General features: G+C 44.2%; 1 protein-coding gene across 1 annotated transcript; it reads left to right on the top strand.

Annotated features, from left to right (window-relative positions):
* The first annotated feature begins 8,571 nt into the window (after window positions 1-8,571).
* b3gnt9 (UDP-GlcNAc:betaGal beta-1,3-N-acetylglucosaminyltransferase 9) lies at window positions 8,572-22,730 on the top strand. Its single transcript, XM_072547768.1, has 2 exons — window positions 8,572-8,976; window positions 16,959-22,730. Exon 2 carries the CDS (start codon window positions 17,612-17,614, stop codon window positions 18,860-18,862), a length of 1,251 nt encoding a protein of 416 aa, XP_072403869.1. The 5' UTR covers window positions 8,572-8,976; window positions 16,959-17,611; the 3' UTR covers window positions 18,863-22,730.
* The last annotated feature ends 3,622 nt before the right edge of the window (window positions 22,731-26,352 follow it).

Consider the following 26,352-nt stretch of genomic DNA (forward strand, 5'->3'; position numbering starts at 1 on the left):
TGCAGATAGCAAGATCATGGCAGATTACAGGCAGAAAACTGTGGCACTCATTGGCCATGAGACCGTGGTAGTGTACAGGCAAGGAGCTGGTATGTATTTGTCAGAATAATTGTCAAAAATACCAATTCAAGGAGCACAAAACTGCTTATGATGAGAGGAAAGTGCTGATTGGTTGGAAATTAGTCTGACTGGTAGAGGTGCAGTCATAAAAATGAACCAGTTAATAGTAATTAACAATTAACTGACAAGGTTTGTTTAAATTTTACACCAGGTAATTTAGAAATAACCCAGTGAATAGTTGTCACCCATATTGTTAAGTTGAAACAAGCACATTTCATGTACATGTATGTCTGTCTGCAAAGCACAGAATGTATTTACATGTGTGTTTCCCCAGTGCATTGCACTGTGTGCCTGACTCGCAATCTTTAACTTGACTGTCAGCGCAATGGAAGACTGGGCTGTGTACAAGCAGGGAGCAATGAGAGCATGTCTGTATATAGGTGGGGAGCAGTTAGACCTTGGCTATGTACAAGCAGGAAACATTGAGGCCCCGGCTGTGTATAAGCAGGGAACAGTGAGGTTGTGGCTGTATACAGGCAGGAGCAGCAAGACCGTGCCAGTGTACAGGCGGGGAACAGTAAGACCATTTATGTATACAGGCAGGAAGCATTGAGACGATGGCTATATTCAGGCAGGAAGCAGTGAGACCATGGCTGTGAACAGGCAAGGTGCAGTGAGATTATGGTTGTGTACAGGCTGGGAGCAGTGAATCATGGTTGTGTACAGGTGAGGAGCAGTGAGATCGTTGTTGTGTACAGGTAGGGAGCAGTGAGACTGTGGCTGTGTACAAATGGGAAGTAGCAAGGCTGTGGCTGTGTACAGGTGGGGAGCAGTGCAGGGCCTACATTACTCTTTACCTCTTATAAACATTTTTAACAATATGTTCAAATCAAGACTGACAAAAAAACATCAATGTTGATTATGCCAATGCCCAAAACATTAAGTCATCACTGTTTATATGAAAAGTATGATGAGTTCTACTTGGGGAACAAAAAAGATAAAACTATGAGTTACATGATACTGATGTTCATTTTGGTCATTTTTTTTTCATGTAATGAATCATAATGATTGAGCACCTAATTATATATGTGTGCTCTGTTCATGAGAAAGTGCTTGGCCTACCTATTTGTCAGATTAGAGTAAATATAATGTCAGAGATATGCATCATCTTTAACATGACTGTATCAAACACAAGTGACCTGTTGCACTGGACCATAATTAACTGCATTATTTTTCATGATGGTGTACTTTAACATATAACAAGCGGATAACTTGCTAGGAGAAAGTGAGGACTGCAGATGCTGGAGATCAGAGCTAGATAACTTGCTAGAACTAGTTGGCCTCTGGAAAATAAAGCACATTATTTGTCTCTCTGAATTAAGATCTACAAATATTTTGTTAAGGATTTATTATACCTGTGTTCCCAGATAGTGTTTGTCAAAGTAGCTCCAATTTATCTCTCTTCATCATTTGTAACAAGTCTTTTCTCAGCTTGACGTGTTAAAATTTTTAATATTAATCTTTATTTCAACTAAAAGATAAAGATGCAAGTTTCACTCGTCTTGAAATTTCTACATAATACTAACATGATCATGAGAAAAATCTTGGAACATATTGATCAATTACTGTTATGACTTCGCTTTCCCTTTGAACCTATTGACATTGGGAATTGAACCATTTGTCCAGTGGTACTTTTTTTTAAGTTCAGGGACATTTTAATCTTCCCAAAATTTCAGTCAGATTTCACAATCCGTGACACAAATGTAATTGTTTGTTCTTTGGAGAAAGCTTTTATTTTGTGCAATTAGTTTGTCTCAGAACTTGCAGCTCAGAACTCATGTGAAAGGACTACATCAACTTTCTGTTTAGTGATTTCACTATGTAAATTGGCTGTTTGCCTATTTCTGATTATTGTCATGACATAATGTAGTTGGATTTACTATGCTGGTTAGTTAGGGGATTAATCTTTCAATAATTGTGTTTGGGCAAATTACTTTTCTAATTTGAAATAGAATCTGAACTTAAAACATTAAGTTGCCTGTTCTCTCCACAGATGCTGACTGAATTGCTCTATTTAGTTTTTGTTTTGAGTTGAGATTGCCATTACTTACATTGTTACCTAATTACCTTACTGGTCAAAACAAAATGCAATGATAGATTTTCATCAAAATACTCCACCTTTGTATCATGCATCCAATTAAATGCAATGTGCCATAAACATCTAGTTTTATGGTTTATATTAATATTTTGAGAGGTAGCATTTAGTGTGAGGAAGATTACATTCGTTACTGTTGAGATAATTAAAATTCTGGACTTTAGAAATTGCAAGAACATCTTAAATAATGGCAGTTCAATGGTTGGTCAGGGTTGAAAGTGAGAACAGTTTCCCATTGCTCAGGCTACCTCTAAGCTTGTGATGGAGTCAAGAGACCTAAATATATCTCAATTTTTAAAAATGAAACTATTTATATAACTCCCAGATGAAAAGCTAAAAGCAGCTTCACAGGGGAGTTCCTTGGTGAGACGGACAAGTTAGAGAAATGATTGTTAACTTGGTTAGAGATATAAGTTATTCATTTGGGTCACAGAATCACAGGTTTGGTTTCTAACCTTACATTTAAAATTAATTTCAGTTTGGAACATCCTAGATATGTTACCCTGGAGATATATTTCAAGAAGCAGCTCTTTTAGTACGGTTTATTTGTGTGTTTTGCACACAAAACAAGCAGTTCAGTTTGTGATCATAGAGTCATAGAGATGTACAGTCTGGAAACAGATCCTTTGCTCCAACTCGTCCATGTCGACCAGATATCCCAACCCAATCTAGTCCCACCTGCCAGCACCCGGCCCATATCCCTCCAAACCCTTCTTATTCATATACCCATCCAAATGCCTTTTAAATGGTGCAATTGTACCAGCCTCCACCACTTCTTCTGGCAGCTCATCCCATACATGTACCACCCTCTGCGTGAAAATGTTGCCCCTTAGGTCTTTTTTATATCTTTCCCCTCCCACCCTAAACCTATGCCCTCTAGTTCTGGACTCCCCAACCCCAGGGAAAACACTTTGTCTATTTATCCATTCCCCTCACAATTTGTTTAAACCTCGATATGGTCACCCCTCAGCCTTTGACACGATAGGGAAAACAGCCCCAGCCTGTTGAGCCTCTTCCTAGAGCTCAAATCCTCCAACCCTGGCAACATCCTTGTAAATCTTTTCTGAACCCTTTCAAGTTTCACAACATCTTTCTGATAGGAAGGAGAGCAGAATTGCATGCAATATTCCAATAGTGGCCTAACTAATGTCCTGGACAGATGCAACATGACCTCCCAACTCCTGTACTCAATACACTGACCGATAAAGGAAAACATACAAACACCCTCTTCACTATCCTATCTACCTGCAACTCCACTTTCAAGGAGCTATGAACCTGCACTCCAAGGTCTCTTTTTTCAGCAACACTCCCTAGGACCTTACCATTACCATATGGGCGGCACGGTGGCACAGTGGTTAGCACTGCTGCCTCACAGCGCCAGAGATCCGGGTTCAATTCCCGTCTCAGGCAACTAACTGTGTGGAGTTTGCATGTTGTCTGCGTGGGTTTCCTCCGGGTGCTCCGGTTTCCTCCCACAGTCCAAAGATGTGCAGGTCAGGTGAATTGGCCGTGCTAAATTGCCCATAGTGTTAGGTAAGGGGTAAATGTAGGGGTATGAGTGGGTTGCGCTTCGGCGGGGCGGTGTGGACTTGTTGGGCCGAAGGGCCTGTTTCCTCACTGTAAGTAATCTAATCTAATCTAATCTAATCTAATTAAGTGTATAAATCCTGCTAAGATGCAATTTCCCAAAATGCAGCACTTCTCGCTTATCTAAATTAAACTCCACCTGCCACTTCTCATCTCATTGGCCCATCTTGTCAAGATCCCATTGTAATCAGCGATAACCTTCTTCAATGTCCACTACATCTCCAATTTTGGTGTCATCTGCAAACTTACTAATTATACCTCTTACGCTCACATCCAAATCATTTATATCAATGTCGAAAAGTAGAGGACCCAGCACCGATCTTTGTGGCACTCCATTGGTCACAGGCTTTCAATCTGAAAAACAACCCTCCACCACCACCATCTGTCTTCTACCTTTGAGCCAGTTCTGTAAGCAAATGGCTAGTCTCTAACCTTGCTAATCAGTCTCCCATGGGGCACTTTGTCAAACATCTTACTGAAGTCCATATAGATATCGTCAAATACTCTGCCCTCATCAATCCTCTTTGTTACTTCTTCAAAAAACTCAATCAAGTTTGTGAGACATGATTTCCCATGCACAAAGCCATGTTGACTGTCCCTAATCAGTCCTTGCCTTTCCAAATACATGTACATCCTGTCCCTCAGGATTCCCTCCAAAAGCTTGCCCACCATCGACATCAGGCTCACTGGTCTATAGTTCCCTGGCTTGTCGTTATCACCTTTTTAAATAGTGGCACCACGTTAGCCAACCTCCAGTCTTCCGGCACCTCACATGTGACTATCGATGATACAAATATCTCAGTAAGAGGCCCAGCAATCATTTCCCTAGCTTTCCACGGAGTTCTCGGGTACACCTGATCAGGTCTTGGGGATTTATCCACTTTTATGCATTTCAAGACATCCAGCACTTCCTCCTCTGTAATATGGACATTTTTTCAAGGTATCACCATCGATTTCCCTACATTCTATACCTTCCATATCTTTTTCCACAGTAAATACTGATGCAAATACTCGTTTAGTATCTCCCCCATCTCCTGCGGCTCCACACAAAGGCTGCCTTGCTGATCTTTGAGGGGCCCTATTCTCTCCCTAGTTACCCTCTTGTCCTTAATGTATTTGTAAAACCCATTGGATTCTCCTTAATTCTATTTGCCAAAGCTATCTCATGTCCCCTTTTTGCCCTCCTGATTTCTCTCTTAAGTATACTCCCACTTCCTTTATACTCTTCTAAGGATTCACTCGATCTATCCTGTCTATACCTGACATATGCTTCCTTCTTTTTCTTGACCAAACCCTCAATTTCTTTAGTCATCCAGCATTCCCTATACCTACCAGCCTTCCTTTTCACCCTGACAGGAATATACTTTCTCTGGACTCTCGTTATCTCATTTCTGAAGGCTTCCCATTTTCCAGCTGTCTCTTTACCTGCGAACATCTGTCCCCAATCAGCTTTCGAAAGTTCTTCAGTTAGAGAAGTTCGCCCCACTAATTGAACAAATAACATATCAATGTTAATCATGCCTGCACATTAAGCAAAGAAAATATTAATTCTCTTGTTCATTGCACACAATCGGGATAATTAACATTCAATTTGTAAATGATGCTGAAAAGGGAAGAAGATGCTGGACGATTTGCTTAGCTTGGATTCAAAGTAACCCATGTAGCGAATACATGGCAGGTAGTTTGGAGATGGCAACAGAGTCCAATGGGAAGCTTAAGCATCCACAGGCATGAGATTTTAAAAAAGATTAGTGGATTGTTTTGACAAAACCTCTTGGAAGAAGCCCCTTCTTGGTTGGTTCCAGGAGAGACAAATAAGCCCTCAACATTTTGTAGTAAATAAAGAAACTCTTGGGTAAAACTAAAAAAGTAGGACTGGTTTTACAACTCAGCTAATTACGTAGATAATGCTGTTAGTGTTTGTTTTGTTTAATTTATACATGAAGATTCTTTTTGAAAAAATGTGAGATTTGGTTGCTTGGTTCTTTCAGTTATAGAGTCATAGAGATGTACAGCATGGAAACAGACCCTTCAGTCCAACCTGTCCATGCTGACCAGATATCCCAACCCAATCTAGTCCCACCTGCCAGCACCCGGCCCATATCCCTCCAAACCCTTCCTATTCATATACCCATCCAAATGCCACTTAAATGTTGCAATTGTACTAGTCTCCACCACTTCTTCTGGCAGCTCGTTCCATACACGTACCACCCTCTGCGTGAAAACGTTACCCCTTAGGTCCCTCTTATATCTTTCCCCTCTCACCCTAAACCTATGCCCTCTAGTTCTGGACTCCCCGACCCCAGGGAAAAGACTTTGTCTATTTACCCTATCCATGCCCCTCATAATTTTGTAAACCTCTACAAGGTCACCCCTCAGCCTCGACGGTCCAGAGAAAACAGCCCCAGCCAGTTCAACCGTCACTATAGCTCAAATCCTCCAACCCTGGCAACATCCTTGTAAATCTTTTCTGAACCCTTTCAAGTTTCACAACATCTTTCCGATAGGAAGGAGACCAGAATTGCTGCAATATTCCAACAATAGCCTAACCAATGTCCGTACAGCCGCAACATGACCTCCCAACTCCTGTACTCAATATTCTGACCAATAAAGGAAATCATACCAAATGCCTTCTTCACTATCCTATCGACCTGCGACTCCACTTTCAAGGAGCTATGAACCTGCACTCCAAGGTCTCTTTGTTCAGCAACACTCCCTTGGACCTTACCATTAAGTGTATAAGTCCTGCTAAGATTTGCTTTCCCAAAATGCAGCACCTCACGCTTATCTAAATTAAACTCCACCTGCCACTTCTCAGCCCATTGGCTCATCTGATCAAGATCCTGTTGTAATCTGAGGTAACCCTCTTTGCTGTCCACTACACCTTCACTTTTGGTGTCATCTGCAAACTTACTAACTGTACCTCTTATGCTCACATCCAAATCATTTATATAAATGACAAAAGGTAGAGGACCCAGCACCGATCCTTGTGGCACTCCACTGGTCACAGGTCTCCAATCTGAAAAACAACCCTCCACCACCACCCTCTGAGCCAGTTTGAGCCAGTTCTGTAACCAAATGACTAGTCTCTAACCTTGCTGACCAGTCTCCCATGGGGCACTTTGTCGAACATCTTACTGAAGTCCATATAGATATCGTCAAATACTCTTCCCTCATCAATCCTCTTTGTTACTTCTTCAAAAAACTCAATCAAGTTTGTGAGACATGATTTCCCATGCACAAAACCATGTTGACTATCCCTAATCAGTCCTTGCCTTTCCAAATACATGTACATCCTGTCCCTCAGGATTCCCTCTAACAGCTTGACCACCACCGACATCAGGCTCACTGGTCTATAGTTCCCTGGCTTGTCGTTATCACCTTTTTAAACAGTGGCACCACATTAGCCAACCTTCAGTCTTCCAGCACCTCACCTGTGACTATCGATGCTACAAATATCTCAGCAGGAGGCCCAGCAATCACTTCCCTAGCTTCCCACGGAGTTATCGGGTACACCTGATCAGGCCCTAGGGATTTATCCACCTTTAACCGTTTCAAGACATCCAGCACTTCCTCCTCTGTAATGTGGACTTTTTTCAAGGTATCACCATCTATTTCCCTTCAGTCTATATCTTCCATATCCTTTTCCTCAGTAAATACTGATGCAAAATATTCATTTAGTATCTCCCCCATTTTCTGTGGCTCCACACAAAGGCCACCTTGCTGATCTTTGAGGGGCCCTATTCTCTCCTTAGTTACCCGTTTGTCCTTAATATATTTGTAAAAACCCTTTGGATTCTCCTTAATTCTATTTGCCAAATGTCCCCTTTTTGCCTTCCTGATTTCCTTCTTAAGTATACTCCCACTTCCTTTATACTGTTCTAAGGATTCACTCGATCTATCCTGTCTATACCTGACATATGCTTCCTTCTTTTTCTTATCCAAACCCTCAATTTCATTAATCATCCAGCATTCCCTATACCTACCAGCCTTCCTTTTCACCCTGACAGGGATATACTTTCTCTGGATTCTTGTTATCTCATTTCTGAAGGCTTCCTATTTTCCAGCCATCTCTTTACCTGTGAACATCTACCTCCAATCAGCTTTCGAAAGTTCTTGCCTAATACCGTCAAAATTGGCCTTTCTCCAATTTAGAACTTCAACTTTTAGCTCTGTCCATTACTAGATGCTTTTATTTCTCTTTGAATGCTCGCAGTCTCTATGATAATCATAACAAATGTCATTACACGAAACATGTAACGTTGCTTTTGTTCTCCCACACCTACCTTTCAAAAGAAAGAACTGTTGCATTTATATAGCATCTTCACCGTCTGAGGACATCCCAAAATACTTTTCAGCCAATCAAATACTCTTAAAGCCGCTGATGTTTCTAAAACGTGGCAGACAATTTGTACACAACAAGCTCCCACAAACACAAATATGGTCATGACCAGATAATCTGTTACTGCTGTTGGTGGGACGATAGAAATTAGCCAGAGAACTCAAAGAAATTCCTCTCTCTTCTGCAAAACAAGCCAAGGGGCTTAGCTGTACAGCCTTCTGAACAGGCAGTGAAGCTTCAGTCCACGAAACCACAGTTGTAACATCTGAGGAAGAGGGCATCGTCTTCAAAAGAATAACATTCCTTCCACATAGATTGTGTACTGAGGTTTCTGGAGCAGAACCTAAATCTATAATCACGGAACCAACAATAAGACCTTTGAAGGAGTGCCTTTGTGGTACTGGGCAGTCTCTGAGTGCCACTAGTATTCCAGTCACACACTGCATTCTTGGACCGTCCCCGCCTCTGAATAGTTGTGTAACTTTCTGTTGAGGTTAATGAGGTCTGAATTAACGCAGGGAGGAGGTCAACGCCTGGACTGAAGGGAGAGCATGTTCTGGTCATTTGGGAGCGCCAAGTTTCAAAGGTGAAACAGGGTTGATGTTGCCTGAGCTGCGGCGCTGTTTTGGGAATTGCACCTTCTCCTATCCCATCCCCCTGTTCCCGATGGCTAGCCTCTGTGCTCAGGCAACTCCCACCATATAATGCAATCCAGATGTGCTTTCCTTGGCTCCCACGAATTCCTGGCGAGCGGCTCCTACTCTCTGCCCCTTACAGCCAGCTTGCTAACCTCCAAGCTGCTGGTTTTAAACTCGGCACTGACTCTCCTCAGGTAAGGGAAGCGACGTTTCTGCAAAGTACTGGTTTTAGATATCTGCTGACTGCCTCCCAGTCCCTAACAATTCCCTTCTCGAAAGGTGAAACAAGCTGGATTACAGCAGCGGGGAGGGATAGGGGAGAGCTGTAATGTCTCTCCTCTCTCCCAACCGCCTCCTTTAATCTGCTGGACGGGGTTTCCGCGGGATTCCAGATGCTATGATCAGATTGCGGGCGGCGGCAGTGATTTGAGTTGGCAGCTCTCCTCCTCTGCCTGCCACAGACAGGATCCCAGCATAAGGCCAAACTCAGGGTTTACATTAACTACGTTCTGTCGTGGCAAGTATAGCTTCTTCCGGCCCACTGTCGGCTTTTTACCAGAGGCATTTTATAATGGGAACGTGTGTGGTAGAAAGTGTACACCATCCCGGCCCTGTGCTGGAGTCTGATGTTCCTTTTTATTGCAGAACAAGTATTGATGCCGGAATGAATAGGGTGGCAGAGAGATATTCCGCAATACATATGGGATTGGTGTGTGTCGTGGGCATTAGGTATGCAATGGGATTGGATGTTGGGAATTAGCTCTAGGATGTGTGTATGTGTTTTACGAATAGATATGAGACTGGTGTGGGTTGGGATGTATGTGTGCACTGTGGATTAGGTATGGAATGGGCTATATGCACCCATTGGGTATGTGTGTGCGTATTGGGGTCTATGGGATGTGTGAGTATGTGGGCATTGGGAAATAGGTACAGTAAGTGGGTGCGTTTGTTAGGCACGTGGGTGGATATGTGCATTTGATATTAGGTATGATTTAGCTTCTCTGTTTGAGATTAGGTATGGGTTGGGTATGTGTTTGGGGTTGGGTATGGGCTGGGTATGCATGTTCATTAGGTATGGATTGGGTGTGCATTTTAGCAGTTAGATATGGAATGGGTGTGCACTTTGGTGATTGGGTAAGAAAGGGGTGTGTATTTTTGTGAGAAGGTTATAGGATACGTGTGCATTTTGGTGATTAGGGTATAGGATGGATGTGCATTTTGGTGACTGGAGAATGGGATAGGTGTGCATTTTGGGGATTAGAGTATGGGATGGGTGTGCATTTTGGTGATTAGGCATTGGCTGGCTGTGCCTATGGAGTGTGTGTTTTGGGACTTAGGATGGATGTGTGTTTTGGTGACTAGGGGATCAGATAGATATGCATTTTGGGAATTAGGGTACAGGATGAATGTGTGTTTTGGTGATTAGGGTGCAGAGTGGGTGTTCATTTTGGTGATCAGGGTATGGGATGGGTGTACATTTTGGTGATCAGGGTATAGGATGGGTGTACATTTTGGTGATCAGGGTTATGGGATGGGTGTACATTTTGGTGATTAGGGTATGGGATGGGTGTACATTTTGGTGATCAGGGTATGGAATGGGTGTACATTTTGGTGATTAGGGTATGGGATGGGTGTACATTTTGGTGATTAGGCATTGACTGGCTGTGCATATGGAGGGATAGATATTGGATAGGTGAGCATATTAGAATTACAATAAAGATTTACTTAAGTACAAAAGTAGAGGAATACAGTGAAAAGTGCGCAATATCATCACTCACAGTGCCATCTTATGTACAAGGTACATAGGTATAAATCTTAGATACTAAAATAGTTTGAATGCCAAAATAGAGAAATAAAGAAAAAAGCTAAAAGTTCTACATTACAATTCTTCATAGTATAAGTTAGGAAAATAAAGAAATAAATGTATAAGCTAGACATTATGGTCTTCTGTATCCTGCACTTGCTCCAGGTTAGGGGCTTTTCACTTGTGATCTCACTCTCCCCCACACTGGACTGACGCCAGCCGGGGTCGCAAGCTGCTGACTGCCATCTTTGATAGATTGCCTGCACTGGACGGCCAGCTCACTAACCACCAACCTCCCCACTCCAGGCCCCCAGCTCACTAACCACCAACCTCTCCACTCCAGGCTCCCAGCTCACTGACCACCAACCTCTCCACTCCAGGCTCCCAGCTCACTAACCACCAACCTCCCCACTCCAGGCTCCCAGCTCACTAACCACCAACCTCCCCACTCCAGGCCCCCAGCTCACTAACCACCAACCTCCCCACTCCAAGCCCCTAGCTCACTAACCACCAACCTCCCCACTCCAGGCCCCCAGCTCACTAACCACCAGCCTCCCCACTCCAGACCCCCAGCCCACTGACCACCAACCTCCCCACTCCAAGCCCCTAGCCCACTAGCCACCAGCCTCCCCACTCCAGGCCCCCAGCCCACTGACCACCAACCTCCCCACTCCAGGCCCCCAGCCCACTGACCACCAACCTCCCCACTCCAAGCCCCTAGCCCACTAGCCACCAGCCTCCCCACTCCAGACCCCCAGCTCACTGACCACCAGCCTCCCCACTCCAGGCCCCCAGCCCACTGACCACCAACCTCCCCACTCCAAGCCCCTAGCCCACTAGCCACCAGCCTCCCCACTCCAGACCCCCAGCTCACTGACCACCAACCTCTCCACTCCAGGCCCCCAGCTCACTGCCTACGAACCTCCCCAGCCCACTGACCACCAACCTCCCCACTCCAAGCCCCTAGCCCACTAGCCACCAACCTCCCCACTCCAAGCCCCTAGCCCACTAGCCACCAGCCTCCCCACTCCAGCCTGCCAGCCACTGGGAGAAACATCCTGAGGCGATCAACGCCTAGAGATAGTGTTTGATTGGTTTTGAATTTCTTCGATTTTCCATGTGTGTCTGTTGCCACACACTCCACCCACCGGTTCCATTGTTCCTTTCCCATTCTTCTAAGAAGACCCCCGGGTGGAACCTCAACATCTCAGTCTGGGTCCATTGGAGCACTTCCTAAGTGTCAATTCATAATGGAGCTCCACTGATGGTGGTGGTTATTGTGGTGTTGGTATGGAATGTGTGTGCATACTGGGGATTTAGGAGCGGATGGATGTGTGTATTGGGGATTTAATCCAGTAAAAATAGAGAGCTGTCATCATGAGGGGACAACTTCCACCCCTAGGAGGTGGAGGATGCCCCATGGACTCCCACCTTCCACAATTTCCCTGGACCCTGCACCAGTATAGATAATAATGTGTCAGTGAATATACATTCACACATAAATTCAGGATCACAACCTGAGAGAGTCACACGTACCCCTGAGTGACTGTCAGAGGGTATGACAGCTGAGGCTACTGTTGCACAGAAGAATGCAGAAGGCCATGTCATTATTGAACCTGCACTCAGCCCAAAGACTTGCTTCTGGTATTGTCAGTAAAGTGGTAAGTGCTGGAAATCTTGAAGTGCATGAGGGTTTAACAGAGCTTTTAGAGCATATCCAGACCCCATGTAACTGTTCATCCAGGCGGTGGATGCTGCAATCTCCCTCTTGTTTGCTTTGCAAGGTCATCTCCAGCAAAAAAAAATGCTTTGTCTCCAAGAAGCAGGTGCAACAGACCAGTCTGTGGCTGCTGGAAAAGCATGCATGCCATTACCTTGTCTCTGACCTCCAAGGAGCGTGAGAAGAGGATTAACACCTTGATTCTCCACTGGTCCCCCTTATTCTCTTACCAGCCGGGAAGTACAAATGCACCTTGTAAGGGCAGAGGGGCATTCATGCAGGAACCCGTCAGAGTGCTGGGTTTTCTAGGCCTCAGGCAGCACCAAGGTCATCACAGGCGTCAGGGTTGCTTGGTCAAGAATCTGCCTCTACTGCAGCCGGCAACAAATAGGGAGCACCAGAGAGGAGCATTCAGAAGAAGATTCGGAAAACACCTTTGATACCCCTGGGCTTCACAGATGATCAGATTGTTAAGGAATTACTGCCGCATGGTAGACTGATTAACAAGGTTAGATCACATGGAGAAATAGCCAGTTGAATACAAAGTTGGTTTGAAGGTAGGAGGCAGAGGGTGCTGGTGAGGGGTTGCTTTTCAGACTGGAGGCCTGTGCTAAAGGTGTGCCACAAAGATCGGTGCTGGGTTCACTACTTTTTAACGTTTACATAAATGATTTGGATGTGACTATAGGAGGTGTAGTTAGTTAGTTTGCAGATGATGCCAAAATAGGTGATGAAGTGGACAGCGAAGGTTACCTCAGATGGGCTATGGGCCAATGACTGACAGATGAAGGTTAATCTAGATAAATGTCAGGTGCTACATTTTGGTAGGGCAAATCAGAGCAAGGCTTATACACTTAATGGTATGGTCTTGGGGAGTGTTGCCAAACAAAGAGACCTTGGAGTGCAGGTTCATAGCTCCTTGAAAGTGGAGTCTCAGGTTGATAGGATAGTGAAGAAGGTGTTTGGTATGCTTGCCTCTATTGGTCAGTGCATTTAGTATAGGAGTTAGGAGGTCATGTTGCGGCTGTACGAGACATCGGTTAGGCCACTTTTGGAATTCTTTATTATTAAACTTGAAAGGTTTCCGAAGAAATTTACAAGGATGTTGCCAGGGTTGGTGGGGTTGAGCTATAGGGAGAGGCTGAATAGGCTGGGGCTGTTTTCCCTGGAGCGTCGGAAGCGGAGGGATGGCCTTACAGAGATTTATAACATCATGAGGAGTGTGATTAGGTGAAACGTCAAGGTTTTTCCCCAGGGCCGGGGACTCCAGAACCAGAGGGCATAGGTTTATGGTGAGAGGGGAAAGGTTTAAAAGAGATCTACGGGGCAATACTTTCACACATGTGATGTTGCATGGATGGAATGAGCTGTCAGAGGAAGTGGTGGAGGCTGGTGCAATTACATCATTTAAAAGGCATCTGGATGGGTATATGAATAGGAAGGGTTTAGAGGGATATAGGCCGAAGGTTCGCAAATGGGACCAGATATCTGGTCAGCATGGATGAGTTGTACCAAGGTGCTGTACAACTCTAAGACTCCACTGTGTGGTATACTAAACATATTATGTTGATGCTAATGATTACGTTATACAGGCAATATTTATCTTATTGACACTCCTGTCTATTATTGACAGGCCATTGGCAGTCTACAAATGTGCAGGTGGGGTGGATTGGCCATACTAAATTGCCCACAGTATCCAGGGATATACAGGTTAGGTGGGTTAACCATGATAAATGTTTAGATCAGAGTGGTGCTGGAAAAGCACAGCAGGTCAGGCAGCATCCGAGGAGCAGGAAAATCGATGTTTTAGGCAAAGGCCCTTCATCAGGAACCATGATAAATGCAGAGTTATAGAGTAGGGGCGTGGGTCTGGGGGGATGCTCTTTGGAGGGACAGTGTGGGCTCAATGGGCCGAATGGCCTGCTTCCACACAGTAGGGATTCTGTGATTTGGAGTGGGAGGATATGTTTATTGGGTAGTTGGTATGAGATATAGTTTGAGTGTGGGATATTAGGTATGGAACGTAGGTATCTGGGCCGGAGATTTGGAGTGGGGGAGTCTGTACCAGGCATTTGGTGTTGGGTGCTTGTGCATATTGGGAATTAGGAAGGGCATATTTGTGTACTTTAGTATGGCATGTGCATGTTTTGGGGATTAGCTCTGTGTTGGTTATCCATATTAGGGTTTGGATATTCGAACAGCATGCATTTACAGGTTAAATGTGGAATATGTTTGTGTGTAAGTGATTAGATTTGGGATGGATGTGTGCCTGTATTGGTTTGGGTGTTAGAGATGAGGGATAGGATGATGGTATGTGTTGAGGATTATGGATTGGATGGGGGTGGGTGTTGGTGATCAGGGATGGAATGGGACAAGTGTTGGGAATTAGGGATGGGATGGGAGTGTGTGTTGGGGATTGGGTACGGGATGGGAATGGGTGTTGGGGATTAGGGATAGGATGGGTGTTGGAGATTGGGTATGGAATGGTGTAGGTATTAGGGATTAGGGATGGGATGAGAGTGGTGTTGGGGATTTGTAGTGGGATGGGATGGGGGTGGGTTTTGGGAATTGGGTATGGGATGGTGTGAGTTTTGGGGATTAGGGATGGGATGAGGGTGAGTGTTGGGGATTGGGTACAGGATGGGGCTGGGTGTTGGGGATGAGGGATAGGATGACGGTGTGTGTTGAGGATTTCAGATTGGATGGGGTAGATGTTTGTGATCAGGGATAGAATGGGACGGGTGTTGGGAATTAGGGATGGGTTGAGGATGGGTGTTGGAGATTGGGTACGGGATGGTGTGGGTGTTGGGGATTGGTGATAGGATTGGGGGTGTCTATTGCAAATTGGGTACAGAATGAAGGTGGGTGTTGGGGATGAGGGATAGGATGACGGTGTGTGTTGAGGGTGTCTGTTGCAAATTGGGTATGGGGTGGTGGTAGGTGTTGGTGACCAGTGATGGAATGGGACTGGTGTTGGGAATTAGGGATGGGATGAAGATGGGTGTTGGGGATCGGGTACGGGATGGGGGGGGGTGTCTGTTGCAAATTGGGTACAGGATGAGGGTGGGTATTGGTGATTTGGGATGGGTGTGTGTGTTGGGGATTGGGTACGGGATGGGGTAAGGGTTGGGAATTAGGGATAGGATGGGGGTGTTGAGGTTGGGGATTAGGGATGGAATGAGGATGGGTGTTGGGGATTAGGCATAGGATGGCGTGGCTGTTGGGGATTAGGGATGGGATGGGGGTGTGTTTTGATGATTAGGGATGGGATGGGCTGGATATTGGGGATTAGGGATGGGATAAGGGTGGCTCTTGGGGATTGGGTACAGGATGGGGTGGGTGTTGAGGTTATGGATGGGATAAGGGTGGGTGTCGGGGATTAGGAATGGGATGTGGGCGGATGTTGAGGATTATGGATTGGATGGGCGAGTGTGTTGAGAATTGGGTACAGGATGAGGGTCTGTGTTGGGATTGGGTATGGGGCGGGGTGGGTGTTGGGGATTAGGAATGGGATGGGGTTGTGTGTTGGAGAATGGGTACAGTTTGGGGGTGGGTGTTGGGTTATGGAGTGGGATAGGGTGGGTGTTGGAGATTGGGTATGGGATAAGGGTGGGTGTTAGGGATTAAGGATAGGATGGGGTGTGTGTTGGGGATTGGATGCGAGATGGGGGTGTATGTTGGTGATCAGGAATGGGATGGGGTGTGATGGGGATTGGGTACAGAATGGGGTGGGGATTAGGGATGGGATGGGCTATACATGTGTATTGTGAATTAGTTGTGAGATTAAGTGAGGTTTGTGAGTTGATTTTTAATTGTGAGGTGTACTGTGGAAGGCTGGACATGCAAATATTACAATATAGTCAGAAACATTTCTAAACAAGGGAAGCAGTTGGGGAGTGGGTTGCTGTTTCTCTGAAACCTGACGGAAATCCAAGAGGCAGAAATTCACGATGTGGGCAGTGGAAACAACATATCACAGAACCCACAATATTAACTCTGCTTCTCTCTCTCCATGTATGCCGCCAAACAGATGCTGACTTTCCCCAGCAATTTCTGTATTTGTTCGAAATTCCATTTCATTTGGCTGCGATATTTTCCAAGCCTAAATTCCACATCTTAAAAGATTATGCAAGAAGGAAAAGGGCCGAGTATATGTTAAATGGTTAAAACGACCATTCTGTGTAACGGTCAAGTACATCAGAAAGGTTTAGTTCTTACACTATTGTCATCAGATCACACGATCAGAACAGCGCAGAGTCTTGTTCGAATTACACAATTAATGTTGCAGTTTGCAGAAAAGAATAGCACATCTAGAATGTGTGTAGTATTCACAGCCAAGTATATTCATTCGGTATTAGCTATAGAGCAATATCTGCACATACACTTGTGTCTGCTGTAAATCTATTATTAAAATATCTGTTAATCTCAGTTTAGGTGTTTTACAGCTATTAGAGAAAGAGAGAGAAATGTGATGGAGCAAATATAAAGTTGCCCAAACTGTAAGGTTTATTAAAGTCTATATTTTTTCTCTAAAGTTACCGTTTCTTGCCAGACCTATTTTCCAGGACTGCCTCAGTATCCAGCAGTAAATGTTCCACGTGGCAGGCTGGACAGCTGTTTCATTTAACTGTGCCTTTGTCTTTGTTCTACAGATATGATAATGTAAAACAAACTTTCCCACTGCCAGACTGTGAGCTCCTGCCTAGGATAAGAGCACTGGAGTGGAAAAGTGTGAACTCCAGACCTGAGTAAAATCATCTCGATATAAGACTGTAACCTCCAGGCCGGAATAATATCATCCCAATGCAAAACTGTGAACTCTAGACCCAAATAAAATCACCCCAGTGGCAGACTGTGAATTCTCGACGTGAATAAAATCCCCCAATGTAAGACTGTGAATTCTAGACCTGAATAAAATCACTCCAGTGGCAGACTGTGAACTCTAGACCTGAATAAAATCATCCCAATGTAAGACTGTGAACTCCAGACCTGAGTAATATCCCCCCAATGTAAGATTGTGAACTCTAAACCTGAATTAAAATCGCCCCAGTAGCAGACTTTGAATTCTACGCCTGAAGAAAATCACTCCAGTGCTAGTGTGTGAACTCCAGATCTGTATAAAACCAGCCAGAGCCAGCCCTGCATTGAACTTCAACAATGTATAAAATCACCCAATAACATGATACGGAACTTCCAGTCCGTATAAACCCTGCCCAACTGAGATCTTTTTTAAGAACTGTATACAACTGTGCAGAACGCCCACTGACCGACCATTGGCCAGGGCTACACCTGCTTTTCTGGGACCATGAGACTGCGGCATAAAGGTGATCTTCTCTGTACATTCCTCCTCCTAACAGCATTTTGTATTTTGCTCTATATCCAAATGCGCTCAGATACCCTGTGGCTGGACAAACGTGAGCAACAACAGCAGCCAGGAACCGAGAGATACATTCTGCTGGGAAGCACCAAGGCAGCAACCCCTCTGGCGTTGACCAGCAGTACGGCAGAGTCAGGGCGAGTCTGTCAGCCGGCCCAACAGCCAGAGACTGCCCAGGAGCAGTGGAAAACATCACCGCCCTCCAACTTTTTGCCCTGGAACTACCGCCAGTACCTCTGGCAAAAGGACTGTCGGGAGTTCCAGCAGATCATTAACCAGGAGGACAAGTGCCAGAAGGTGACAGGGGAACAACTGCTGCTGCTTTCCATCAAGTCCAGGGTGGAGGAGTTTGAGAGGCGTGAGGTAGCTCGGAAAACCTGGGCCCAGGAAAGAGGTGTCCGCCACCTGCAGGTCCGCAGGCTCTTCCTGCTGGGAATCCCGGCCAACCAGAGCTCCCTGGCTTCCTGGAGTGGCCTGCTGGAGCAGGAGAGCCAGACCTACCAGGACATCCTCCTGTGGGATTTCCAGGACACCTTCTTCAACCTCACACTGAAGGAGATTCACTTTCTGAAGTGGCTGGATCAGTTTTGCCCCTCCGCAGAGTTTGTCTTCAAAGGGGACGATGATGTCTTTGTCAACGTGGAGAACATTGCAGATTTCCTCGGGGATGCTGACCCCAAGGGTGACCTGTTCGTGGGTCACATCATCTACCAGGCGCTGCCCATCAGATCCAACAAGAGCAAATATTTTATCCCAGAGATGATGTATGGTCCAGGGGTTTACCCCGTGTATGCAGGAGGTGGAGGCTTCCTCATGTCCGGGCACACTGCGAGGAGGCTGTACCAAGCCAGCAAGGAGGTAGACCTCTTCCCTATCGACGATGTCTTTCTGGGGATGTGCTTGCTGCGGATTGGCCTCGAGCCCCTGACCCATGAAGGATTTCGAACGTTTGGCATCGTCCGCCCCTCAGCTGCACCCCACTTGCAGACGTTTGATCCGTGCTTCTACAAGGAGCTGATGGTGGTCCACAGCCTAAAGGTGCCTGAAATCTGGCTGATGTGGAGCCTCCTTCATGACCCGAAACTGGACTGTGCTCGTAAAGGGTCCATGAAGCATCCATTCAGGTGGAGAGTCAAGCGGAAGTCCACGCCCACCCCAGTCCAGAAATTCAAACACTGACAGAGGACAAAAGGGGAAGATCTCTACCATTATCTGGAGACAATGCCCTCAGTCATTACCTTTGGAAATTTGTACTTTCAATGTTCATAAATGTCTCTTTTGTAATATTATTATTTAAAGTCACCCATGGCAACAGATACCTGCACCTCCCCAGCACATTAGCTTAAGTATTAAGCACAGCAAATGGGTTTGTCTAAATCCACACACAGCCACTTCCTCACCATCATCAATGGTTTCACTCAGATCTGCCATTTCGTGTCTTATAGACTGATCTTTCAGGCGCCCCAAAGTCAGGAACAGTGGGGAAGTGCTGAACATACTGACACTGGCTGGCATTGGGATGGTGAGGTCCTGCAGACCCGAGCCCTGTCCAAACAAAAACAAAACAAACCCGTTCCTGTTTGCTGCTTACAAAGTGAAAATGTAACCAATCGATGTGCACAGGAGACAATGTGACCCAACCGGTCCTTACCAGCTGCCAACAGAACAATTCAGTCATCTCATTCCCCTTCAATCCCCATTGCCCTGAAATTGTGAAAAGTGCCCATCCAATTTCATTTTGAAATTATTCATACTCACTGTTAGGGGTTTGAAGTTGATCTGCACCATCCTCCCAAGTTGTGAATTCCAAGTCATAATCACTCATTGTATTCAAAACAGTTTCTTCTTTACATTATCCTTATATCTTTTCCCAAAGTATTTAAATCCATCTCCTCATCCTTTTGGCATCAGCAAATACTGAGTGTCCCTTTTCTCAAATCTATTTCTTGCCTCCTAGTTCTGACTTCTTTCTCCTTTTGGGGCAATGTCTAATGGAAACACTTTTTCTTTGACTATTTCATCTCAATCCTGTAGGTCATTATTAGAGCTCACTCAGCCTCCTTTGATCCAAGGAGAACAATCCTAATTTGTCCTGTAGCTAAAATTTCCTCTCCCTGGAACTTTCTGGTGTATTTTAACTCAATACCTCATTATCCCATTTGCTGTTCTAACTTGTCTCTTAATATGTCTTAGCTCCTTCAAAGATCTATGTGAATGAACCTTGGTTTGTGTGTACTATTTTGAATTGTGCCTCTCCCTAACTGTGCCAAATGTGTCATTTCACTCTTTTCTGTGCTAAATACCATCGGTGGTACTAATCAGCCCATTCTGTTTACCTATCCATAACCTGGTAGTCAGTCGGTATCATCCTCACTGTTTTGCCTCAATGCCAACTTTGAAATCATCAGCAAATTTTGAAATTTTGCTCTGTATCTCAAAATTTAATTATATCAGAGAAAAAAGTGCTTCAAGTATTTAAGCTAAACCTTGAGGAACTCCATTGACTACCATCCTCCTAGTCTGAAAAGCATTTAATACAATTTGCTACTTTCTGTTATTCTGTTTTTTTTTAATCCAAGCTGACACTGACCTATTTAATGAGTTTTAATTTGATTAACCAATCTTTTTATGTGGTACTTTGTTAAATGTTTTCTTAAAATCCGTAGAGACGACATGCATTGCATTCACTTCATCAATCTTTTCTGTTACTTAGTTAAAATAACTAACGATCCCAAGTGACAGCTGCATTAACAACCAACTTAAGATAATCAAGATGTACAATTTATGCCTTCTAGAAGGCATAAATCATACACATTTGTAAACTTCTGTCCTTACTAATGTGACAAGCTAGTTAATAGTATTAGTAGTGCCTAGCCAATATAAATGTTAAGGCACTTCAAACTAGTCTAAACAGTCCCATTTCTGTAAATATAATATTTCAAAATAACTGAATTTTGTACTTTGCCTCCCCTCAATAAATACCAGTTTTAGAATCTGGATTAACTGTAATTCTAGTATCTCTTTAATAATCAGATTGTATATTTAATTACTTTCTCCACCTGTATCATGTCAAAAACATTTACAAAGTGTCCTAAATTTGCGATGGTCAATAACTTGACTCAGTATTAACCTTTTGTCAACAGGTTAACCGATGGGGAAAGCGACTTATTATCTTTGTTATGCCCAAATGTGCCTAGCCTGGAAATTGTGATAATAGAATTGTCTTAAATATGGGTGAATAAATCAGAGTTTCATAACTTGGAATTACCTCAATTGCTCACATATCAGTGGCAGAGAAATCTCTTCACTAGTCTACCATGCACTTGGTTAAAGCAGGTCGGTTTGCTCATTTCTCAAAGTTCAAATTCACAAGACCCCACTTAAAAAAAAAATCAGTTTCTCATCAAAGTACAAATATTCTTTCATTTTGGGGAGCAATGTACAAGCCTGTTTAGAGGCATTTATGCTATGCCATACCAACTCTTACACAACCCTCAATCAGGAATAGGCAAAGACACTTACCCAATAGAGTACAATATTATACTGTTAGTTCTACAGCTTACTAATGACCCTGTACTTTACAGGATTATGTCATCAATGCAAACACAAATTCAATTGCTCCTCTTGGTGATGGAAGGCCAGGGAACATTGTTGGGAACATAGGAATATCCCAGAATTCACAACAGACGAACTGAGAGAAGGTGCAATGTTTAGTTTATAGTTAAAATGAGTAGCTTGTTAGAGGAACTGGCCATTCACATTCTCCGCTGTGACCCACTGCTGCTGTTATAAATGGCAAGGAGCCACTTAACAATATTCAGTATTTATTTTGGAATGATTTTTAGTACGTATGAGTCATTGCAGATGTTTGCCTTGGATAGTGGCTCCTTCCTCGTCTCCCACCATTCCACCTTGTTAACCCCCCACCCCAGTTTATCAGCGATCAGACACATTTATTACAAATCTTTTTGATGCAATTCAAAAACGTTTAAAAATTGGACTTTGGACAGTATGGCCACAGCCACATCACCCACCAACAATGGCCATTTAAGAAACATCTGAATCTCAACATCCCAAGTGGGTTTAGAGGCAGATACAAAATTGAAAATTGCTGTAAACAAAAGACATGGTCAATACGTCTTATCTTATACTAAGAACAGATGCAAGATTGTAAAATTTTAAAGGAGGTAACAATTAATCTTGCATGACAACAGGATGCTGTTTGGCTGACAAGCCTGCTCTGATTGGTTGAGGCATTGCCATGTTATCCTTCATGCATTTGGTTAACTCAAAAAAGGCACAATGCCTGTTCATATTCCTTTCCCCTACAGAGGGCAGATCTCTGCAATATGAATATTGGCAACTTTGAGCAAATGTAAGGGAGTGTAAACACATCAAACAAGATATGCATCCAGACAGTCATAATAAGCAGGTTGTTGATTAGCTCAATCCACTCTTTCTAGAAAAAATGGGAGTATAAAGTCAGATGTTATTTGTGATTATACACATTTGGTGGTGTACTGAACTGTCCCAAGTCCACTATGAATTACAGAAAGAATCAATTTAAGATGATTAGTCAGTCTCATAACATGACTCAGTTTTGCTGGCTAGAAGCCACATCAGAGATATGGCCTATGTGGAACAAAGGAACATTTCTGGATACAACCTTCTTTGGATTAAACAAAAGCATGTGGGGACAATAATTCCTTGGTGCATTTTCCATGGCATCACCTGAACCCCAAACAGGAACTAATTGACAATCAATTTGCAACTTTTTCACATGCAATATAAATTATGGTTTTATTTGGCATTCTTGTATCTGTCCTGATGAGCGTAGACAAAAATTTTTAACAACGTGTCTCTTTTCTTAAGTTCAGTACTGACAAGCAATTATAATGGAAAATAGACAGCCTTATAAGCCACAAGATGCCAGTGGGTGCTGCCATGTTATAGCTTTGAGCATTCAGGGATCAATCCTGATCAGTTTTGAATCTGTATTAGAAAAGTGAAATATTGTGGATGCTGGAAATCTGAAATAAAAACTGAAAATGATGGAAATACTCTATGTCTGGCAGTATCTATGAATTCAATCAACATTTTAAGTCAATCACCTTTCAAAGTTAGAGATTTAAAATGTTTTAAGCAAGCACAAACTCAGGAAAAAGCAGGAGGGGAGGAAAGAACTGAAGTGGTGTTTGGGAAAATGAGACTGGGATATCATAGCTATTACAGATATGTGGCTCAGGGATGGACAGGACTAGCAACTTAATATTCCGGGGTATAGAAGCTATGGAAAAGATAGAAAGGGAGGTAAGAGAGGAGGGTGAGTGGCAGTCTTGGTGAGAGGTAACATTGTAGTTGTACTTCGGGAGGATGTTCCTGGGAGATTGTGAAATCATATGGGTGGAACTGAGAAATAAGAAAATGATTATCATCATGTTTGTAGCCCCCCCCCCCCCAACCGGTAAGCATTGGGAAACCGAAAAGCAAATATGGAGGAGGTCTCATATATCTGTAAGAATAATAGGGTTGTAATATTAGGAGATTTTAACTTTCCAAACATAGACTGGGACTGTCATAGTGCTAAGAGCTTGGATGGTGAGGAATTTGTTAAGTGTGTACAAGAAAACTTTCTTATTAAATATGTGGATGTGGATGGGGGGAAATCCAAGAAGGCAACGATCTGAGTAGCTCTGTCTTGCTGAGCTCTGCACCCCAGCCCAGCAGTAATTATATTCTTACCTCCCCACCTTACCTTTTTTTTTGAAAAAATTGATGTTAAGCAGTTGTGATACCGTTTAAACTCATTTGCGGTGGAGCCTCAATTGTCTGAACGACTCGGGCGGGGAGTATTTTGTTTAGAGGATTGATCGCTTGGGTGGCCGGAAACAAACAGTAATCTTTCAGAGCATTTCTCAGAGCAATGCACACCATAATCCCGGTTAACCAAGAGCTGCCTGTTATCGAACATCTCTCAATTACCTAGTAACGCACGCCATAATGCCGGTTAGCTGATAACTGAATGCTGGGTTGCTTGGTGCTGTTTTTGCAGGGCCTTGGGATCTTGCTCGGATGGTCCGGGATTCAGATGATTGATGTTCAGATAATCGAGGTTCTATTGTAAATCTTTTTTGAGTGAGTGAGGATGATGAAAGGAAAGCATACAGCCAAGCTCCAACACACGGGCTACTCGCTGAAGGCATCGGGCGGGCCCATGACTCCGACTGCGGATGCAGCTGCAACTCCCTCAGCCGCTGAGAAAGAGGTACCTGTGCAGCAGAACACCGCTGAACAACTCGTGGTGATCCGAGGGATGATCAAGGAGTTGATGGAAAACAACCGTAATCGGCTGGATCTGATCTCGGTCATGCTACAAAAACATGAGGAGGAGTTGGAAGGGCTGGGGAAACAAGCTGAAGGGGTCGAGTGGTGAACCGCAACATTGGAGACCGAGGTTAATACTCGGCGGGGCAGATCCAGGCCCTCGAGAAGCAGGTCCGGGCCTTGACTGAACAGATCGATGATCTGGAAAATCGAGGAAGGAGGAAAAATATCCAGGTTGTTGGGGTGCCGGAGAGAGTGGAAGGTGGGCAGCTAGTAAGTTTTTTGGACGACTGGCTGCTACAGTGTCTTGGCTGGGATGCCGAGGCAGGCTGAGTGAAGGTTGTCAGAGCTCATCGGGTTGTGGTGCGCAGATCCAGTCTGGATCAGTGCCCCCACCCGGTCCTCGTACGATTTCAAAGCTACAGGGACAAGCAGAGAGTCCTAGAATCTTCTTGAAGGATGGAGAAAGATCCACAGACCCTGACTTATCAGGGAACTAAGATAATGTTTTTCGAGGCCTTTTCTGCGATGGTGATCCATAAAAGGAAATCATTTGATGAGATCAAGAGAAAATTAAGGGACCTTGGTATTCAATATTTGATGAGATACCCAGCGGTGCTTCGTATTACCCACGTTAGGAGACGGTGCGGTCATTTGACTCCTTGGAATAAGTGAACAATTTCTTGGACACTTGAAAATAATTCAGATGGTTCTTTTTTTTCTCTGGCTATGTTTCTTGTAATGTTACCCTTTTCTTAAAGAAACTGCTGTTGGTGTGTTTTTTTTCCCCCATTAGGATTGGTGTTGATATATAGTTGGGGATGGGCAGAGTGCTCATATTTAATCTGTTCCCTTCTACTGCTTGGGCCTGGAGTGCAGCTCGAGCTGAACAGGGGAATAGAGATGTGTGGGGGAGGTGTAAGCACCCTTCTGTGGGCAGGGGAAGAGTCCCCCATTAAGTGCCTTTTGTATTTTGTAGCTAGTTTAGTGTTTTGGTTTTTCGTAACTAGACTCCATGAGTCTTCCTCTGTATGGGCCCCGCGTGCTGTAAGTTGAATTCTTCCTCTCGGCAGGTCAAAAGTGGTTGTAAAGGATCATGGCTAGCAGTTTCTTAAATGGTGCACCTGGAATATTAGAATGATCCATTCACCAGTTAAAAGGAAGGTGTTGGCGAGCCTCAGAAAGGAGAGGGTGGATGTTGCCCTGTTGCAGGAGACTCACTTTAATGACAAGGAACACTTGAAGTTACAGCAGGGCGGGTTTGATTGGGTATTTTTCTTGTCCTTTATCACTAAGAGCAGGGGGCCTGGCCATACTCATCTGGAAGAATTTTCCACTTAATTTACTAGATTGTGTTAAAGATGAATATGGTCAGTTTGTTATCCTTAAGGCTTTAATACATGGCGAGGAATTGCGAATATTGCCATCTCTGATCATGCAGCAGTATATTTTGTGGTTGAGATTAAGGGTAATGCAATGGGCTCACAGTACTGGCGAATGGATCCCTTCATCCTCAAAGACAGTAAGTTTGTTGAGTACTTTTCTAGGGAATTTGAAGCATTTTTGGGCTCCAACTCAGGCACAGCTAGTAATCCGTCTATTCTTTGGGAGACTGCTAAGGCCTACGCTAGAGCGATAATTATCTCAGACTTGGTCAGCCAGAAGTGATGGAAGGGAGAGCAGTAGGGTCTGCTCAAAGCACGATTGAAAGTAGCTGAGACGGCACATTACAGTGGACCGTCAGTGACTAAGCTGCAGCTGATCACAACCCTTCGTTCCGCCTTAAACTCCATGCTCACACATACAGCCAGGAAGGAACTTTCCTTTGTAAAGCAAAGGTTGTTTGAGTATGGTGATATGCTGGGTAAATATTTGGCATATCTGGTTAGGAAGATGAATGCCTCCTAATCTATTGCTTCTATTAGGGAAAGGAATGGAACTCTTGTAATGCGAAGAAGATCAACGCGGTGTCTCGGAGGTTCTGTTCTGAACTGTATTAGTCTGAATGTTATGAGGATAGATGTGATAAAATGGAGTCTATTTTTAGGAACATGGATCTTCCCGGGGTGTCTGTTGAGCAGGCGTCTCTCCTTCCTGCTCCATTAACAGCCCAAGAGATACAGGAGGCGGTGAGGCAACTTCAAAGTGGGAAGGCCCCCGGCCCTGATGGTCTTCTCAGTGAGTTTTGTAAAAAATTTGTAAACATACTGTCAGAACCATGCTAGGCACGTATAACTCTTCATATAGTCGGGATTGCCTCCCACCATCCTTGAGAGGAGCTAATATCTCTCTTTTCCTCAAGAAAGGGAAGGCCCTGGAGGACAGTGGTTCTAACAGACCCATCT

Source organism: Chiloscyllium punctatum, chromosome 26, assembly GCF_047496795.1.
Source record: "Chiloscyllium punctatum isolate Juve2018m chromosome 26, sChiPun1.3, whole genome shotgun sequence".
NCBI classification, from domain to species: Eukaryota; Metazoa; Chordata; class Chondrichthyes; order Orectolobiformes; family Hemiscylliidae; genus Chiloscyllium; species Chiloscyllium punctatum.

Excerpts from the sequence above, each read along its gene's own strand:
- b3gnt9 (XM_072547768.1), top strand. The coding sequence starts at position 17,612 with ATGAGACTGCGGCATAAAGGTGATCTTCTCTGTACATTCCTCCTCCTA.